Below are 20,889 nucleotides of genomic sequence, written 5' to 3'. Positions count from 1 at the left end.
ATGACTAAGATTAGCCTGGGGAGATGATTCATATTATTGCTTTCTTTTCCGTGGTCCATGGTACAAGAAGATGAAAGAAATCCCATAGTCTTTGACATTAACTTTCTGTGTTCTAGAAGATAGCATGACATAGACATGCATGAAATCATTGCTAGTAATTTAAAATCATTTATTTGCAAAAAGGAAAACCAAACCAACCCAAAACCAAAAACCCAAATACCAAACAAACAAACCCTAACAAATTAACAATCTATAGGCAATAAAATTATAACTGTGTTCTCCTATGGTTTCAGTACTGAAGTGTGTTTGAAGATTACACCCTGCAGATGATGAAGGAAAGCTAAACAGTAAAATGTGACAGACAATTGCTGGATTCTCAGGATTTTAAACTGAGGTTACGGACACAATGCAGTCACTTTTTTTTAATAGTTGTCTGAAGTTAAATTCAGAGACCAGGTATCTGATCTACAGTGCTAAGAGCAATGTATTTTTCTCCTCAGGATGTTTCTGGATCCAAATGCTAATTTAAATTTACATCCAACCCCCCTGCTCAGGCAGGGACACCTCCCACTAGAGCAGGTTGCTCCAAGCCCTGTCCAACCTGGCCTTAAACACTGCCAGGGATGGGGCAGCCACAGCTTCTCTGGGCACCACCTCGCCACCCTCACAGTGAAGAATTTTTCCCTAATAACTAATCTAAATCTCCCCTCTGTCAGGTTAAAGCCATTCCCCCTTGTCCTATACTTACATGCCCTTGTAAAAAGTCCCTCTCCAGATTTCTTGTATGTCCCTTTACGCACTGGCAGCTTCCCTAAGATCTCCCCAGAGCCTTCTCTTCTCCAGGCCGAACAACCCCAGCTCTCTCAGCCTGTCTTCACAGGAGAGGTGCTCCAGCCCTCTGATCATCTCCGCAGCCTCCTCCAGACTCATTCAAGCAGTCCTCCTCTTGCAGACTAGTTTGATGACTAGTGCTTTATAGCCTGATATCTATTGCTTTTTCTTATTAATCAGTACAATTTGTTTTATAGTTGCTGCCAGTAGTAGTATTGTTTTTATTCAGCTTTATGAGGCTCCTATTTGCTTTTCCTGTCACTGAGTGTACTGCAAGAGAATTCTTAGAAAAAAAACCTATTTCTTCACAAGAAGGGAAGTTCCTGTACTACTATTGCAACAGACTGCAATTGATTTATATGAATATCTAGAAAAGATCTCAGTAATAACATTAAAGATCTCGGTAGATCTAGTTCCAAACTTCTTAGGTAATTAATTATAGTCCTCTAACCAAACTATGTCCCAGACATGTGATTGCCACTATTTCCAGCCCAGCTTGTGAGAATGACAGTTTTCCTTTTGTGGCCCTGCAGCTTGACCAATCTGTCCAATGAGATTCTCAGTTGAGATTGTATGGGACTAGTGTACCAAAATGAATGCTGCACCTTGGTAACCTTAGAACTGGAAACCTGAGACAGGAGAGGTCCATTTAATAGAGATGGCATTACTAAAGAAACTCAGCATGCTAGCCTAGAATAACCTTGGAGCAGAAACATGCTCAGATGCTGCTAGGGAGAGGACAAACACTCTTCCTCCATTAAAATCCAATCTGTTTTGATAAAATAGGAGTTTGAACAACTTGAAGCTCTCTTGCAATTTTTCCAGTGTAAAGGTGGGTAGGATCTCCTAATCCAGTACTGTTTTGAAAGAGAAGTGTTTGCTGTCTGATGGATCACCTTCTTGTTTTGAGCCAGTGTATCAAACTCAGGGTGCTGATTTTGTCTCAATAGACCAAACAGGTTCTTTGCTTCTGTTTAGTAATTCTTAAGCAATTCTGTCCATGACTTTTTTTTCTTCCCTAAAGCCTCCTAAAGAGATAGAGACTGTCGTATTAGGTTAATAACTTTTAAAATAAACAGCCAGATGATTAAAGCTGTTTCTTAAAACTGTATACAAGTTAATTTATTGGAATTTTCAAGAATATTAATTACAGGCTTAATCTGGATTTAATTAAGTGGGAGCCACACTTCTAAGTCACTAAAATTCTCACTGAGATTTTCAGATGCAGCCAAATACATCTTTAGGTGCCTAAACACATTGAAAAGAAACCTTTACCCAGCATTTTCAGGGAAAACAAAGTCATGTGTAATAGTAATCTCTTCCACAAAACAACATGTTGAGATTATTTTACTGAAAAAAGTATTGATTTTATTCTTTTGCCAAGCACAAAATAGCAAAGGTCAAAAATAATGCTCAGCTAAAGGGAGTGTGAGGTCACCCAAGTGAATGTTTGGAAACTGGAAGGATTTTCTTTTATGTATTTGTGTTTTAGGGTTCAGGGATAAATGAAACTGTACCAGACAGTAGATTTTTCTAAGTGCTGTTTTGATACTTCTTAATCCAATATCAAGGGAGAAAGTTTTTTGGATTGAATGACTAGTAGAAGTTATTTCTAATTCAGTTCCCAAAAGAATGAACAGGAACCCAAATTTTAAACACAGCTGACAGCTGGGAGAGGACTTCTGTCATCTGGTAATCTCTTAATTTGATCTACTGACTCCAGGAGAACCTGATACACAGTAACACACATTCTGAAGAACTGGGATATGGAAACAAATCTATCGAAGCCTATGTTAAAGTAGGTCCAGTAAATGCAAATATTTCAAAAATATTTGAGTTGCAGAGATGTCTGGGTCTTAGAATATTTGTGAAATTGTAACAATTACAGTTATTAAAAAATATAAAACTGTGTTTAGATCACACTTTACTGCTTTTACACCCTATGTGCAAGAGGGGGAACTGAAGCAGTGTTATATAATTTCAAATGTGAAGCAGTAATTGTTGAACAGGTACGAATCTAAGTTGTGAGGGCCAGGAAAGCTGACAGTACAAAAAGAGGTCACCACTAGGAAGCAGATACTGTTCTCCAACCAGAGAGAGAACCACAGCTGTGCTGCACGCTTTAAACTGACAGGTCTGCAAGCCAGGACTGCATGGATCTTCCCAGCAGCCTATGACCAGACCAACAGGGTCTTCCCTTCTCTCCTCTTCCCATAACAGACTCCACTTATGGTCGCGATGCAGCTGTGATCTCATCTAAAGCCATAGTTTCACTTTTTCTCATCTGTACTGTCAGCTTGACTTTGCTCCCTTCTTTCGCAAATGTCCCAAACTTTCCTGACTTGCCTTTAGCAAGTGTCAACACTGAATGTTTCTGTAAGTGAAATAGTCAGATGGTTCACAGGGGTGTCAGGCATGCCTGCGTCAGCCTGGAAAGCTAGTTGCATAGCTGTAATCATATGAAATACTGATGGTCTCTGATAGAACAGCATGGAAATTAGGGTACACTCTGTACTTTAGTTAGTCAGTAGTTAGGGTACACTCTATACACTTGAAAGGCTACTGGCTGCATTGATGGAAAAGCTATGAGGAGCTGAGATGCCATCATAGACCCACCTAGAAATCTGTGATTCAAGAGGGAAGCATGAAGGTAAAATCCGGAATCATGAGCAGAACATGAGGAAGACAATAAATAGAACTGCCAGAAACAGTAAGATGTGGATACTGTAGTGTTACATATTTTAGCGATCTGGCATTCCTGGCGCTCTGATGACCTGGGCACAGGAGGATTGGATTCTGTCTAATACTCATTCACTATATCCATGTGGTGCCCAGGCAGTGCAGCATCAGATTGCAGGTGGAATGGTGGCAAATGTGTGCCATTTCAGCTTGCATCAGCCAGGGTCCATCCTCTGCCTCCCCACCATGCTGATCACAGCATTCAGGAGAAAGAGATTCTGTATGTGTTGAGAGTCAGAGACAGTAATCCCAGCTCCTGCTCCTGGCAGAAGGCTTCCTGCATGTCATTTCAGCAGGCTATGATGGATATATGCCAGCGTACACAATAGCGTACATTGGCATATGGTATAATGTACAATGGTGTACACAATATTTCCTAGAAACTGGAAGAGGAGTTAGATGAGTTGCCTCATCTCTGCTAGGAGGCTGTTGGCTCATCAGAGAAGATAACTGTTTCCTGTTTATTTGTATCTGTTTTGAAAGGAGTCACTTTCTTTCATCAGATGTGCATCTGTGGGAGTATGCTACCTGTTCTCTAGTTGCCTGGTACAGATGTTCATCTCTATTTTATTTAGGGAACCAAAAGCAGCTGCTTCTATCCACTGTCATCTGCCATGCTTTATCCCATGTTTGCAGTACATAGTTAGACATAACAATTACAGAACAAACCCAAGAGACAACTCTGAGGAGCTAATTTAAGTCAAATGCAGTGAATGGAAACAAACAGTAATTAGTAGGGGAAGAGGAGGAAGAACAGAATTATGCTGTATATTAAGTATTTTTCACTCACTATGTAAATATTTAAAGTATGCATTCTGTGGTACTCACTCTTTTTAAGACCTTTCTGTTCCCTCATTTGCTGCTTCCCACGTATGCCTCTCTGAGGAGAAGTGCTTTTGACTGAGACGGTTTTGTGGAAATAGTAAATTAGCTTGAAGTTTCCAAGGAAGGAGGAAAGGAACTGGAGGTTGTGCCACACAGAAGGCAGTGCAGAGCAGTGGGTGGGAGGTTATGGAGTGGCATAGTCACTAGTCATTAGGCAGACCAGCATCACCATTAGTCTACAAAGCAAGGCTTTGACATATATGTGCAATTTTCAATGCCAGTTACTAGAAATTCAGCAAAGAGGGTAGGAAGCACCCATCTGAAGGGTTTGAACAGATAATTGAATGAACAAAGGCAGTAGAGATTATCTTTGTTGCATAGCTCCGGATGCCACACTTTGGGCTCGATAAACAGGCTCGGTTATTATCACTGAAATGATATTTCATTATAATAACAGCTGGGAGCAGAGATTGTTTGGAATAGGTAAAAGATACATGGTTTTGGCCAGTTAAACCAAACTAGTACTTGGAAAGCTATCTGTAAAATTATGTAAGAAGAAAAAAAAAATGACTGGAAGAATAGAAACAAAACAGGCGACAGCACAAAGACGATTGCAGACAAGGAAAGGCCAAGAACAGTACTGGGAAAATGGAGCAATGAGAAGGAACTGCGTACTGGCATATGAAATTACAGGGGAGATTGTCATGAAAGTAGGGTGGGAGAGAGGAGGATTTAGGTCTGAATTTAGGACTGAGATTGCTTTCTACAAGGCGTTGTCAGGAACATCTTATCATTTGGCTGGTAACCTGACCAGCATCATTCTTACGTAAGGTGACCACTGCTTGCTCTAGCACATAGGAACTTGAAAAGTCATTTTAATGCTAGTCATCCATCATTGACGAAGTCTGGTATCTATGTTCATAATGCCATATGCCACAGGTATCTTCATCATGGAGCTTGCTTTATCCTGTTACTGTTTCTTTTCTTTTAATAATTCTGATTCTTCTCTGCTTTCTACCATGGGGTTTCTTTCTGGGAATCCTGTGCTTATTCTTCATCCATTTTTTAACTTTTCTAATCCGTGGGCTCACACAAAACTTTCTGCCTTCTATGTAGAGACTGCCAGAGCAAAAAATGGTTGTTAGTCTCAAAAAAACTTTAACCCCCAAACTTTTAAAAACAATCATACTTACCACTCACCTATGAAGACCAAAAAGCTAGAACTTGTTAATCATAAATTACATTTTATACTACGTCTATTCACTTTTGCCTGATTTCAAACATGTAGAAGCTAGGGCCTAAGGTTTGCATGATTACACTTGTCTTCTAAAATCTGAAAAAAGCTTTACTACTTCAGTGGGTCTGAAAAGAGCTGCAATGCAAAATAGTACATTTCTATGGCCAACAAATAAGTAGAGCACATCATTATTCTTATTCTTATTCTTATTCTTATTCTTATTCTTATTCTTATTCTTATAATCATGCAAATGCCTAGAAATAAAAAATGTCCAGGATTTCTTTGAAATTCACCCATTTAACCCAAACAGTACTAGCAAAAAAAAAAAAAAAAAAAAAAAAAAGGAAAGAAATGCTTATGTACAAAAGTAAAGAAGATTTAATGAGTTTAGGCAAGGTTTGTAGAAGATCAGTAGCTGATTGATCAGTAGTTCAACAGAAGTCTTAAGGTACACGAGTCATTCTTCGGTTCTGAAAATAAAGCAAGTGTCAAAGTTAGTGCAGGCTGAATAATGATCAATATTATTAATGAAAGGAAATTCAGTTTTAGCAGTCAGAAGTTTAAATAGCATAAAGAAGGACAGTTCTGAAATCACACAGAATCGAAAATCTTGTTTTTCATTGAATTTCTATTAGCATTCTAAGGTTCTGCTTGCTTAAATGGCACCTAATAGGTTTTAACTAGACAGTACCCATTTCACAGTGAAGGACCCAAAACATCTCTTACATAACAGCTTCTAGGTGACACAGGCCATCAGCTTTCTGGATTTCAAACCTCTCCACTCTTCGGAGAATCCCTTTGGGAATTTCATCTGAAATTTTCGTGCAACAGTTAAAGGCCCCAGGAAACAAAGCTAAAAAGAGTAACAACAATGTTAGAAACAACAGATATGAAGGGGACAAGTCATAGCTGTACTTCACAGAATCAAGGGATGGCTGAGGTTGGAAGTGGCCTCTGGAGGTCATCTGGTCCAACCCCTCCTTCTCAAGCAGGGCCACATGCATCTGCTTGTCCAGGACCATGTCCAGACACTTTCTGAATACCTCCAGGGACGGAGATTCCACAAGATACCTGGGCAACCTGCTCCAGTGTTTGACTACCCTCACAGCAAAACAACTCAGTAATTTCCTGTGTTCAGATTGTTTAATGTGTTTTGATTTGTGCCCACTGCCACTGTCAGTGGGCACTACTGCAGAGGGCCTGGCACCTTCTTCTTTCATTCCCATCAGGTATGGGAATGGTGGTTACATCACCTTGATGAGAACCCCCTGGAGCCTTCTCTTCTCCAGGTTAGACTATCCCAGCTGTCTAAGTCTTTCTTCACATGCAAGATGCTCCAGTCCCTTCATCATCTTTGCAGCCCTTCACTGGACTCTCTCCGGTGAGTCCATGTCTGTCTTGTGCTGGGGAGCCCAGAACTGGACCCAGTACTGCAGGTATAGTGCTGAATGGAGGGGAAGGATCACCTCCATTGACCCTGTAACTGGTGTCCCCTGCTTGCATCCCTTGGTAATGTGCTCAGCATAGCAAACGTCATTTAGTGAGGCAAGCAGCCATTCTGTGGCCAGACGAGTTATGTATTTGTTCACTTTCCCTCATTATCAGGCCCTCATGATCCTGTGAACCAAATAGATGAACCAAACAGGTTTCTTCTTCCTTTCCCTACTGGCCCACAGCTGATAGTGTTGCCTGGCTTTATTCCTCACCTTCTCCCACAAAACAGATGGGTGTTTTTGTGGTTTAAAGAACAGCTTCCTCCACCTCTCCTTGTGCACACATATTAAAGGCTTGTTACAGTAAAATAAAAATAATACCAACATTAATTACACAGGAAGTGACAGGAGCTTAATTTAAATGCTCTGCCTTGTGAGGTTGAATCAGGCTGATTATTGATTGAAATTATTAATGCTGTTGCTGGGTTTTGTATTTTCTTTTGTCCCAAGAGCTCCCATGGCTGAATGTGTCTTCACTAGGGAATGAAATCCTGCAGATTTTTTCCTGCTTGCTAATGGCATCTTGAAAATAAAAAGCCACTTAACCTTAAAAGGCAGATCGTAACTTACGATCTTTTGATGAAAAATACTAACATTTTGGTGTTTGATTTTCTTCTGCTCTAGCACAGAAATAGATTTTCTAAAAGGGATTCAATCCATCAGCTCAAGAACAAGCAAAGCTGTGTGGCTCAGCGATTTATCTAGGATGTGAAGGTCTCAGAATCAAACCAAGCACAGCAAGGACTCCAGTGTGTGTCCTTCTCTGTCAACTCATCTGGGAAAAGTAGGGAGAAAGTCTTCTTCCTATTTTCTTTGACTTTTTTTTTCCCTAGCCTGTAAATCATGCTGTTCCTTAAGTAACCGTTTGGTCTTGGAGCACAAGAATCATAGAGCAACATAAAAAGAAGCAGGAGAATCAATTTCAGTTCCTGTAAGTAGGAGACGAGAAGTCTCTGTAAAAGTTTTCCTGTAAGCAAGAAGACTGTGCGCTCTCTTCCTCGCGGGAGTGCTCGCTGAGCACTGGGATAGCAGATGCTGGCTGAGCCAGCAATGCAGCAGGAGTCGCCGAAGACCAGTCACACTGTTGGCTGCAGCTTGCAGGGAGCTTTGGTACCAGTGGGGTTGGTGGCACAGTCCTTGGACTTCGCAGCCAGAAGGGAGGGTGAAGGAAAGCAGCTGACCTAGCAGTTGCCTCCTCAGCAACCCAAGAGGAGGGCTGTAAATAATCATATGGTGCAGAAGGATTAATTAAGTGTTACCTGTATTATTTCCCTGTTGTCCCTTGCTTTTCTCTCTTCAACAGCATACTGCTTGTGGAGCCAGCTAATTGGTGTTTGTAGATGGGAATTCTGAGCACTGAGCACTGAGCACCACTGAGTTTAATTTTTTCTGAGGGCTCAAGACAGCACTGGTGACACTGATACATGAACTTTTATTGTTGCCATCAGCTCCTGGCAGAAGGATTATGTCGGATAAAAATTCAAGGAAGGCTAATTATCTGATACCTTGAATTTTATCTGAGGTTGATGGTTGTGCTTTTTGGAGAGGTCTAGCCCTGTGCTTCTTTGGGGTATAATAAATACTTGGCAAGGCAACCACTGCCACCCTCCTGTGGAATGGCTGGATATTACAGAAGGTCTTAGGGTGAGGCAGCTGTCTCCTGAACTCTTCCTTACCTGGTTTGCCCAGTGCCTGGCTATGATCTCTTGCCCTCTTCCCACTTTGCATACTCAGACACATCACCTTCTTCAATCCTCAGATCTGAACCATCTGTACGTCACTTTATAGTGCAATATATATCACTATATAGAATCATAGAATAGTTTGGGTTGGAAGGGACCTTCAAAGGTCATCTAGTATATGGCACTATGTTAGTAATTTGTACACTTTGTAACTGAAAATTAAGAAATTAATATTGATCTATTTTTATAGCTTTGTAAGGAAAAATATACAAAAACTCATATAAGGAAAATAAAGCAAAATTCTTGATGCAATTCTTGAGCGGGCTTGTGAGTATCTCACTGACCACTCAGGAGACTGCCCTTTTGCAAGGAATTTAGCCAACAGGAATTGCATCTTTCAGAATGTTGTTTGCTATTGCACCTTTATATATATATATACCACTCACATAACTAGAATAACAGTTTTAGAGTGTATTCAACTACCTGTTGCTCAGTCATCTTTGAACTGGAACATGAGGCCACTCACATCTAATTTATGCAGCTATAGTAAAAGCTGTGCCTCTGAACATGAGGGCATGCAACAGACTGCATGGGAGACTGGTGAATGTACCAACAGAAAGCAGATTGAAATTTTGTATGAAATGTGAATGAGGTAGTGCTTATGTTCTTGCCAAAGAGAAAAAAGCATTTCTTATGGAGATTGAGAAGCTGTTAGTAACTTTTATTTGAGGTGTGTGCCTCAAAGTCAAGGGATGCTGTCTTGCTTTCATAGGTCTGTGTGGGTGCTTGCACTGATTCTTGGTAAAAAAGAATCTGTCACTTTTAAATAATGTTGTTGTTCTGTGCATGAAAGTGCAGCTACCATATGGAAAAGAGAGATTAATTATCTTTGAATTACAGATGAATACATGCCACCAGGGTCTTTTCGTCAGACAACATGAAAGTGTTATCGGCAGTCTTGTGCTGACAGAGGCACTTGTGGTAACTGGTACCTTTTTACATGAGAGTTAGTTTTAAAAGTCTGGGGTTTTTTTAACCCTGAGCATGAAGAAGGACCAGGGCAGGAGCCAAGGAATTCCTGTATGTCCCCAGAGCCCCAGGGGAGGGCATGCTGCTCTCCTGGAGCACTGAGTCATCCTGCAGGTCCTTTGCCCAGTCCCTTATTGCTATGACTGCAAACAAATCTCACAAGTGAAAAGGAACCAGGAGGCAATAAGCAAAGCTAATGATTTCAGCCCAATGCAATACTATATCTTCTGTGTTTTCAACAATTATATCAGGCTTATTAATAATCATTGGTCTAAACAGTGGCTAAAAGCAAAGAACTGTGGTTTTCCACAAGGATGTTGGCATGGCCTTTTGAGTGTCATTTATGAGCCAAAGAGATTTTTTCAGTGCTGCCCATTTCATTTTTCTATATGGCTCAGTGGCACAATCAGAAATCCACAGCTGCTTACCCAAAATCAGTTAGACCTGTTGTCTGACACTGAGCATCTTTAACCAGAAAGCTAACCGAAAAGCTCAGTGATGGATCTTGAGACAGGTCCACTCAGGGATTGCCCTGTCATTATTTCAGCAGGTGGTATTATCTGTTTTGGTATTTCTTCCCTGGGAACTCTCACCAAGGGAAGACCTACTGGTTTTTAAAGGTTTTGTTTCATGTCTTGAAATGGCATCTAAATACTTCAATCTTACAGAAAAGTCCACTGGGGCAAGTTAAACACCTTTGTGGAGGGCAAGTAAGATATTAACTGGAAAAATACCTTCACTGACCCCACCTTCTCTCCAAGGATGCTTAGAAAGGACCTCCTTTTCGGATGCATGTATCTTGTGGAATTCAACAGTGCTGATCTTTTCCTTATACTGGGTTTATTTAACATGCTTTTTATAGCTTTATCAATTTCAAAAGAAGTGGAAAGGAGAGAAAGCTTTGCCTTTCTAGTGAGAATAAATTGTTTAGCAGATTTGAAAAAAAGACTCAATTTTTTTCTTAAAAAAAGCGAAAAAAATTCCATGAAATTCTGAATTATTTTGAAATGCTGCTGCTGTTCTAGCAATGTAGCCCAAGGACTTAATTTAAACTTCCCACAGTGGTTTGTTTTCTCGGAAGCCCTTCAAATCTTGGTGGCGCAGTATTCAGTCACTTTCTTAGTGCTAAAAGGATCAAAAGCAGTTGGCAACTAGAGATGACTGTTTTCACCTGCATTCAGCTAGATCTGTTAGAAGCTCTTTTAGTAAAATGTTGCTCCTAAATGGAAAAGAGTCCCTGAAGTCTGTGAGACTCCATGGGTACTGTTCATTGTACCTGTCTTTAAGCTTCTGTTGATCATATCAAGTCTCTTTGTCTGCCATAAGTTTCTTGTTTCCATTTCCTATCTGCTACCTGGCCAGACATAGTCCATAGAAACTTTTCTCATCCTTTCTGCTTTGCTTTTTTCATCATCATTCTCAAACTTGCAAGCCACGTGCTAAACGGCTGGGGAAGGCCATGTCATCCAGGGTGCAGGCAAGAAATATGAAAAGCAATTATTACTGTCTGCTCTGTTTCTGAAGCAACAAAGAACATTTTCCTCTTTCTTCAGTTTTGAGTTGATATTCTTAGATTTGCCTACCCATTCAGGGAAACTGGAGTGCCTGATGAAGAGCGCTCCTACAGCGTACAGTGGGAGTAGCTGGTGTCTGTTCTGCTGCTCTCTGGCTGCAGCTTTTAGGCAGGTAGGACTGGGTTGCCCTCTCAGTATGGGTAGGGCTGACCACTGGCAGGGAGAAAGAGCAGCCATTGTTTCAGCCAGACTCTTCTGTAGAAAATCTAACATGGCAGGGCAAGTCTTTGCCTCATGAAGGGGGGGCAGATTGAGAAACAAGAGGAGATGAAGCCACATGGAAATACATGGTGAGTGATGGAGCTGTTATGTTCCCACCCTTGTGCTTGCTCTTAGCTCTGTTTTCATTTTGGCCTCTTTTGGCTAAACACAGTAGGGAAAGCTGGGCATTAGGTGAGAACAGTGGGAAAGGCGTTTTTGGTCCCTGATTTGTCTCTGCTCCAGAACCAACCCAGCTGTCTTAGGGAGGGCTTGTGCAGCTCTTTTCCTGACAGGTTTCACTCCAGCAGTTAATGCTTTGAGCAGGCCCTTGGTGGTCCCTCCTGAACCCTGCTGGCAGCACAGAGAAGCCTGTCAGCACTGCTGGCAGAGCCCTTAGTTGACCTTTGTGAACTGGATGTGACCCATGCACTGCTGAGTGAAAGGCGGTGCTGTGGACACCCTTCTGTGTAACAAAAAACCCCAGAAAGATAGTTCTTGCACTTACACAAACTAAGGGAGCCCAGCAAAGATGTGTATAGTTCTTAAGCAGAATGGGTTCTCCCAACATACTGTGTGGTCTGAGACAGCCTCTCTTGCACAGTGAGATCCACAAACCTGAGGCACTTTCTATGCTGAAATGTGAGACCTGCTGATAGTGTGCCTCAAGTTCACAATGAACCTATGCAGCTCTGCACCCACTGCACAACATTGGAGCACCTGGGACTATTAGCAGCAGGGATTAGTGTTTTCTGCTGGAATTCTTTTGTGGTTACAGAGTAGGTTTTGTACATCTCGAAAAAAACCTTTGCATTGATTAATCGTATTAATGTCTTGCTTAGTCAGAACATGATACGTACTTAAATGTTCTGGTCTCAATACAGCCATTTCCATAAAATTTGAGCTCTTAATCTGGTGTTGTAGGCGTATGAATAGCATCCAGGTTCTGTCCTTGGAAGGAAATTTACTATCACAATACCCACACTTCATATTAACTACTCTAAGGCAGATAATAAGTATTCTTTTGCGCATGAAGCTGCCGGAAAAATTTGCTCTCATCTAAAACAAACTTCACGCTATTTTAAGAGTTCAGTATCTCAAATCAGGCCTTTTCATCTTAACCTAGAGCAAGTCAGTATTTCATTATGCAGAAGGCTCTGATCCAGGTTGGCAGGTGAACGAAGCAGGATGCTAGAATCCTTGGCAAATGTAACATAGCTGTACTCTGTAAAAGCAAGGAGGTTGCTTAATAGCTGGAGATGAGAAGGGAACTAAAATGCTGAAAAATGTTCTAATGCATGCTACTATTTTAGGTGCATGGTAATATACACAGTTAAAGCATAATTCTGAGAAAGAGATTAAGAAAAGATAGACGGGATTCTAAGCTATACCTGCTGAAGTGGTGGAACCAACAATAAATAAAGTATCAATTGTTATATATAACTATATAAATCATACTGTACAATTTTATGACCAAGAATAAATAAAAATGAAGTAATATAGTGATGCTTTTCCCATGCTGCTATGACAACTGCTGTTAATATGGACATTTTCAAGGCTGGAAGGCTAACTAGAGATGGACAGATGGGTCTGTTGTATAGGTCATGATTTTCAAATGGGTCTTTGTCCATCAAATCTCTATCAGTTTGCAAGCTGTCTGTCCCCATACAACATCCTTGATGCTCTTGGACTACATAGCATCAAGGAAAGGGGGGCTGAAAACTGGCAACGTAGAGTGTAATATCGATTGGTCAAACAAACACTAATATCCAATGCTTTATGAGAAGGTGAAATGTCTGCTATCCCTTGCAAAAACAAACCACATAACGACTTGCACATTAAGATGCAAAAAGAAGCTGTCATGTGAACATACGTACGGGCTTTTTTTATGAAGCAATACAATTTGATAAGAGGGAACCCATCTTGCACACTGCAGGGATCACCCTCACTCTGACCCGACCAGCATTACTGGAATAACTTGGCTACGATAAGTCCATCTAACTCCTTTGGGAAGACCCAGACAGTCTTACTTAGTTCTTATTCCTACCCTGTAGCATTCAACACTGGGTTTGGACACTTTTACTGTACAAGAATTACCAAATTTCTCTCTTCATATCTTCAAGATGAAATGCACGTGGCAGTTCTGACAGAGAACTTCTGTCTTCTCACATTGAGATTCAAACCAACCACCTTTGAAATAGGTCCCCTTGCCCGACCTGCTGCATACTCTGCCATGCAGTGCTGCCCACCTCACTGCAGGAGAGACAGCATCTGGAACTCTGTAAATCCCTGGCGCTGAGATGGGATGATGGAAGGTTTCCAGGGTTTTTGAAGTGAAATTGCAAAAACTTCTTTTGAATTATATTACAAGGAAAAAATTTCCCCTTTACACTCTCCAGAACAACCTTCATCTCATTTCTGGCTCTGCCTGGCAGGGTCATGTTCCTGCCTGTGGCTGGGTGTAATTTTGGCTGCCAGACGGCTTTCCTGGCCTCTGCCAGACGGCTTTCCTGGCCTCTGCCAGAGGCTACCAGTTCATATCCACAAGCAAAGGAAACTTTTGCAAGTTTGCATGTAGCAGCCCAAATCTTACTTGTATTACATGTGCTGTGACTCTGAAATAAATGGGTGCATAATGGCCAGCCTAAGAAGCCTAAGTCTAATTAGGGTTAACCCTAAATCTAGTTCATGTCAGTGTATGGTTTGCCTGTATCCAGATACCCACATTCAGTTCTCCTCATTTTTATTGTGGGTTCTGCTGTTTGAGTATTGTTGCTAAGTATGGAGCGTGTTTGCATGGGGAAAGCTAGGTGGTAAAGGTGTTTCCCCTGTGCCAAATGGTTCAGTATAAAAGAATGTGTTCTAAGAGAACCTTTACTTTGACCTGTGCATGTACGTGCCAGTCCTATTGTGCAAGATGTTGCTGACTGGCCAGATCATAAATCTAATAGAAGAGCTCTTGCAGGGCCTTCCCAAACCAGCAGGTGCAGTGGCCATTTTAACAGGACAGAATTTTAAGGCAGATTTTGCCTACATGTAGTCTAAATCCTCAAAGAACTCCACAATTCCTGCTCCTACTGGAGCCAGTGGAGCTTGAGAAAGGAACAACTCAAAGGCTGAAGTGCTCTGGAATTTGAGTTGTCTTCTCTGTAAACATGCCTTATTTTACAGTAGAAATTTACAAGGAAAAACTAAGAATTCAAGCACAGCACTGGCTAATTCGGTTTTGAATTTTTTTGATTTCAAGGAAAATGCAAACAGACAAAAGTAACTGTTATTAGATCTTCTGAATCCTCGAGACATGCTGCACCAAGCACAGAGCAAAGCTGCATGCAAACCCGCTTTTCTGCTGAGAGAAATCAGTTACGTGTCATTAAAAGTTTTCTGAAATATTTGCCATCCAAGGCAACTTCACTTTAAAGGAGAAAGACCAAGTGGTTTTCTAAACATGTTCCCTCTTGAGAAGCTTGGAAAGGAGGAACTTGCAGGTGAACTACAGAGATCCCCTTAAATAAATAGTGACATTTTGTTAGGTGTTCCCTAGGAAATCACTGCTTTAAAGGTCCTACGCCTTCAGAAGTTAAAATCGCTCAGCTACGATGTTCTTGATAACGTTTGCTATGACAGATAAACCCACTTGGCTTTTCCTTGTTTAAGCCATTTTACAGAATCCTAAAGCCACCATATCTATTGTGAAATTGAGGAAATGCTCAGGTGAAGCCCTGACTCCACTGAAACAAATGCTAATTGTTTAAGACAGCCAGGTTTCACTTTTTAAATCCTCCCATACTACAGCACAGACCTTTAAACTATTGTCTGTTGTCCCATCGAGATCTGCAAAAGCTCAAGCAGACACAATTCCAGGTGGACATGCTTCATGTCCTTTTTTCCTTTTACTTTAAGGAGTTTGAAGCACAGAAGTAGACACAGTCCAGTTGTACTTACTCTCAGACGTCTGACTAACCGCGACTGCCAGAACAGCCAGAACAGTGACCAAGTTCACATCCATTCCTCCTGGGAGCTGCGGAAGCAGAGACACAGGGCAGACGGTGAGCTGCAGGCACGGGTGCCTGGCCCTACCTCCTGGCTGCTGGGGATGAACGTGACTCCAAGCCCCACCCTGAGCAGCAGCTCGATGTCGGCTCTGTCCCGTGTGGCACTATGGACTTCAGCAGGGCTCCTCCGCTCGCCTCTGGGTGCATGGTGAAGTGCTTCGTCCAGTGGGAGAATAGGGTATTTTTCACACAGTACCCCCAGGTCGTACTGCTGTATGGCTGGATCCTCCCAGCCCTCCTCACCGGTGAGACTCTTCAACAATAGAAATGCCGAGGGTAGAAATACTCCAGAAACAAATATTTGCAGGACTAAGGCAGAAGAATAACCCCCTTCTCCTATTAGAAATCATATCCGAGAAAGCTCAACATGCAACGTCGTGGGCCAGACCTCCTGTAGTATGAACAGGCTCAACTTCAAAAAGACACTAGCCTTCCATTAGCTTTGCATTTGACCTATGCATTTTCAGTCGGTGTGAGCAAGGGCTGTGTTATTTAGCACATTTTACTCCCTGTGATGCAGCAGCCCTGTTGTTCATGAAAAAGACTGTGCAAGTTTTTGGTGAAAGGCAGCTGGAGAGAAACTGCAGATAGCATATCTCCCTCCATTTTCTTCCTGATTCCTGTTTCTGCAGCCCATTTCAATAGTTTCCTGTGATATCAGAGGAACACTCAATCTGAACAAACATGTAGCTTTCAGTGGGGGAAAAAATAAAGGATGCCTATTTGGAGGCTGATGATTTCTGTGAGTGGCACTGGAAAAGTCTTTTTCTGACGCACACAGGTGATAGGGAAAGCTGTCTCTGGAGAAAATAACTCCTCAAATTCCCTGCTATGCTTGACATAAGTCACTGGTTCAAATCTCCTAACCCCCCAAAATATTACTGTGCAGTCTCAGTCTGACTTGAACGCTAAGGCTATATGGGTAGCAAGCAGTTGCCATATCTGACATTTCAGTGCAGGCTGTCTGCTTTGACCTTTTCCAGGGCTGATCTAGAATAATCAGTCTGGAAAGTCGCTAAACTGTTCACAACCCAGCTCATCCTTGCTCTGGCTCACTACAAGCCATTCTCACCATTCCTAAATTTCCAGAACACAAGACAGAAGAAATTGCTAGCCTCAGGGACTTTAATCCACACTTCTGCTGTCTCAACAGCAGTTTTGCAATTCCATCTAATAATAAATTAATATAGTGCAATCACACTTGATGGCTATCGCAGTTTTACTTCATAGGTCTTGGTTTCTGCTTGACACTGTTATCTACCAGGATAAGAGAATGGGGCAAATGCAGAGTACTATACTTTTAAATGAAAGTCTACTGTTAAGGGGAGAAAAATAGTAGATAATGATGTGTGCTATAAAGTATGATTTCAGGGAAGTAATTTATGTTGAAATGAACAAGGTGATTCATTGTCACCATTTAATTACAGTGAACAACTCTGTGTTACAAAAGCTAAACCACCACGGACAAAGCTAAGACAGCTCACAACACCTTTATTAACACACACTTAGATAAGGACAAGACTATCAGCAGCATGAATATCCTTCAAAGCAGCACGAAGAAAAACAAGTTAGATTAAAAGACATAGTGAGACAGGTGTTGCTGGAGTAACGTTATGGAAAGAGCTTCAGTCAGTATTAGACTTTGTACGCCAGTATCTACTTGACACTGCAAAATGGGTTGCTTTGTGTCCTTGAAGATAATTAACTAGTGTTTTCTGACAGATGCTGCACAGGGGCTCTTCACACACAGTTTTAAAGGCCTGACACAGGCTACAAAAGTCTCACCAAGGTAACAGTGTGGAGAGCTGCAGCAGTGATGGGGAGGGGGGAAGAACCAAAGCACTCTGTGGCTTTTAAGACTGGATCCTGCAGTGACAAGTCTGAAGTGTTTCAAGGTGGTTGCTCAGACACACACACACATTCTGTGTTCTCAAAAATGCAGAGTAAATACAGATACCTGCAGGTATTCCTTTCTCTGCTGCTGGCAACAAACTACAGCATTCTGAGTAAAACTTACTTAAATAAACTCAGTCATACTAATCGGTTTGCATTGGAGCTTTACATCTTCATGTTCCCTCTGAGTTCATGGTGCCATTTATAGGTCCGAAATAAAGTAAATGTCTATTTGCTTCAATGGGAAAGTGCAGCAAGAAAACTATGATTATGTCAGACACAGAACATGCTTTCCACTTTATGAAGGCTATGTAACATGTTAGTAATTTAAAATGTTAAACCTATTAGATACAAGGAAGAAGTTCTTTACAGTGAGGGTGGTGAAGCACTGGAATGGGTTGCCCAGGGAGGTTGTGGATGCTCCATCCCTGGCGGTGTTCAAGGCCAGGTTGGACAGAGCCTTGGACCACGTGGTTTAGGGCAAGGTGTCCCTGCCCATGGCAGGGGGCTTGGAACTAGATGATCTTAAGGTCCTTTCCAACCCTTACTATTCTATGATTCTATGATTCTATTAGAACTGAACAAAATGTAAAATGAGGAAACAATGCTGCTTCGTGAGACTGAGAAATTAAGAATAAAGCCGGGGAACAAAAGCAAGTACTGTGCTGCGGGTCCATATGAATGTGCAGGCAGCGATCCAGCTCACAAAGGAAGAACAAGTTAGTGAGACATTCTTTTCCAAGAACTGCACTGGCACAGTTGACAAGTACAGGTAAAGGAAAGTGAAGAGTTTTATTGACATATTGATTTGGATTGCATTCAAAGCTCAAAGAGAAGTGCAAACCTGCAGGCAGAAAATGTTGCAAATGAAAAGGTAGTCATTCTTCCACCTGAGAAACAAAGCAAATCCTTGTTTTAATCCTTTTTGAAGTTCTAGCTTTTATTTGTGAATGTAGGACTGCGGGAAAGGCTAAATCTGACAGCTGTTTACATCTGAGCCTTTAATTTTGGAGTAGAGGTTAATGACTGTAACTTCTACGTTAATATGCATTGTAATATAATGCCTCCAGTTATGTATAGTTTTCTCCAGTTACTCAAGCAGAAGCTAGAGTAAACTGTCCTTCTTTAACCCCCTCCTTGCCTCTGGACAATCTTGTTTTGCAACAGGAGTGCTGATTATTGAAGAGACTAAGCCCTCCAACTCAGTTTGTTAAAGCAGGGTAATTCACATTAAAGCAACTTCGGATCATTGCTGTCTCCAGAAAGACTTAATTTGACAAAGGCTTCTGATGTACTGCTAAATGCAACAGGCTTATTTGTTACTTTGGTACTTCCTATTACTCTCTAAATGATCATGATAACCAACTCACAATAATAATTTTTTTTCTTTTCTTAGACTGGCTTAAATCATGAATGGACAGAGAACATAATTTACAATTACACTTTGAACTTGCCTATGGCTTCTACAAGTATATCAGCGGCAAAAGGAAGATAAGGGAAAATGTGGGGCCACTGCTGAATCAGATGGGTGTCCTGGTAACAGAAGATACAGAGAAGGAGGAATTACAGAATGCCTTCTTTGCATCAGTCTTTACTGCTAAGGATGGCCCTCGGGAGTCCCAGAGCTCAGAGGTAAGAGAAGGCCAGAGAAGGGAAGACGTCCCCATGGTTGTAAAGGGTTGGGTTAGGGACAGGCTGGACAGACTTAACACCCATAAATCCATGGGCCCTGATGGGATGCACCCATGGGTGCTGAAGGAGCTGGCACATGTTGTTGCTCCGCCGCTTTCCATCATCTTTGAAAAATTATGGGGAACAGGAGAGGTGCCCAATGGCTGGAGGAATGGCAAGGTCACTCCCATCTACCAAGAGGGCAAGAATGGTTGACGAGGGGAGAGCAGACTTTACAATTCTCTCTCTTTAAAACTCTCATTCATCCTTCTGCACACCAGAAATTTATCTGTGGGTAGTTTCCTTTGGGAGAACAAAAAAAAAAAAGAGTCCAGAAGAAAAATTAATTTGAGCTGTGAACAGTTTGAATGGTTAATGCACTTGGTAAGATGCAAGCCAGCCAGATTCAGTCCTCTGCCCAAGGAGGGTGTAAGTACATGCACTCCTCAGGTAAGCTCTCCTGACAGCCAGCTCGGGCCTCAGGGAGGGTATATTTTACATTCAGCTCTACATCTTATTGATACATAAAACAGAGAAGAAACTTGAGGAGGTACTGTAGTGCCCTTTTCCCTCCCATCAGGTGGACACACAGAGCATGGACTTCCCATGCCCTGACCATTAAATTATGATAGAATTGGAAGAATGCAGTCTTTTGTCCCGAAGAATTGGTTTGGGGCTTTACGTACCAAGAAGACACAGGTGCCAGCTCTGCTGCAGTACCAGAATTGCAGAGAAATACCCAGTATTTTCTGCTGGCTGTTTTTGTAAAATTTTCATTGCAAGTGTTTTGAGTTCCATTTGAAGCAGGTGACTCCATACACACACACACCCTCCCCCCACCCCGCCAAGAGCCAGGCATTTTACCTGGACGTGCTTTTACTGGATTTTAGCTCTTACCGTGGTAAGAGCTATCATCACTAATGGAAACCACTCAGAAAGCCCTTACCGCTAGTACACAGCAAAAGGCATCGCTCCTCAGAGGCAGCACTTTGGAGCCAAACCACAAGAGGAGGAGAGGATGCTGTGGCTCAGATGCTAACGGAGATGAGAAGCTGGCTGGCTGACATTTAGAAGTCTACATATTATTACGCAGCTTTAGAAAAAGGACCTAATTCATTGAGGAAGCGAGCAAAGGGATAAACTGAAGAGTCTTCCCTTTTCAATCTCTGTATTTAAAAAATCAATCATAATTTAGATGAGGGCCACAAGTGGTTTGCTGAGAGGAACTGCAGCTGCTGAAAAGAAAGAACGGCAGATGTTTTCCACGGTCAGCTGGCTTAGGAGAAAACCTGATGCTGAGATACACAAGCAGGAAATAAGGATATTGAGATTTGTATTTCTTCGTAGAACAAAGACCAGTAATTCTGATGCTTATTATTTAAAAAAATACAAATATTTGCTTGAGTACGTAGCATAGCCTTTCTTGCAAACCAAGTAAAAAATGAGATTTTTACATTAGCTGTCCACACAGCCTCTTCCCAAATCTGCCTTCCAAAAGACAATGCTAAGTGCCAAACACCAAGTTCCCCTAAGTTTTAGATGTTTGGTTTTTTTTTTTCCTAAGGCCTTAACTGACATTTTGAATGAGGATGTGAGTCTGGTATTTTGATTCCAAAAGGCAAAAAGCAAACCAGGGGATGGACAGAAGGTCTGCTTATAAAC

General features: G+C 41.6%; 1 protein-coding gene across 1 annotated transcript; it reads right to left on the bottom strand.

Moving 5' to 3' along the window:
* Positions 1-4,359: 4,359 nt before the first annotated feature.
* On the bottom strand, positions 4,360-15,637 carry CCL28 (C-C motif chemokine ligand 28). Its single transcript, XM_030470167.1, has 3 exons — positions 15,554-15,637; positions 6,359-6,485; positions 4,360-5,514 (listed from the first exon to the last, which is right to left on the bottom strand). Exons 1-3 carry the CDS (start codon positions 15,615-15,617, stop codon positions 5,358-5,360), a joined length of 348 nt encoding a protein of 115 aa, XP_030326027.1. The 5' UTR covers positions 15,618-15,637; the 3' UTR covers positions 4,360-5,357.
* Positions 15,638-20,889: the final 5,252 nt, after the last annotated feature.

This window comes from Strigops habroptila, chromosome Z (assembly GCF_004027225.2).
Source record: "Strigops habroptila isolate Jane chromosome Z, bStrHab1.2.pri, whole genome shotgun sequence".
Lineage (NCBI taxonomy): Eukaryota > Metazoa > Chordata > Aves > Psittaciformes > Psittacidae > Strigops > Strigops habroptila.
Note: the sequence above shows the minus strand (reverse complement) of the source record. Positions and strands in the feature narration are given on the sequence as shown.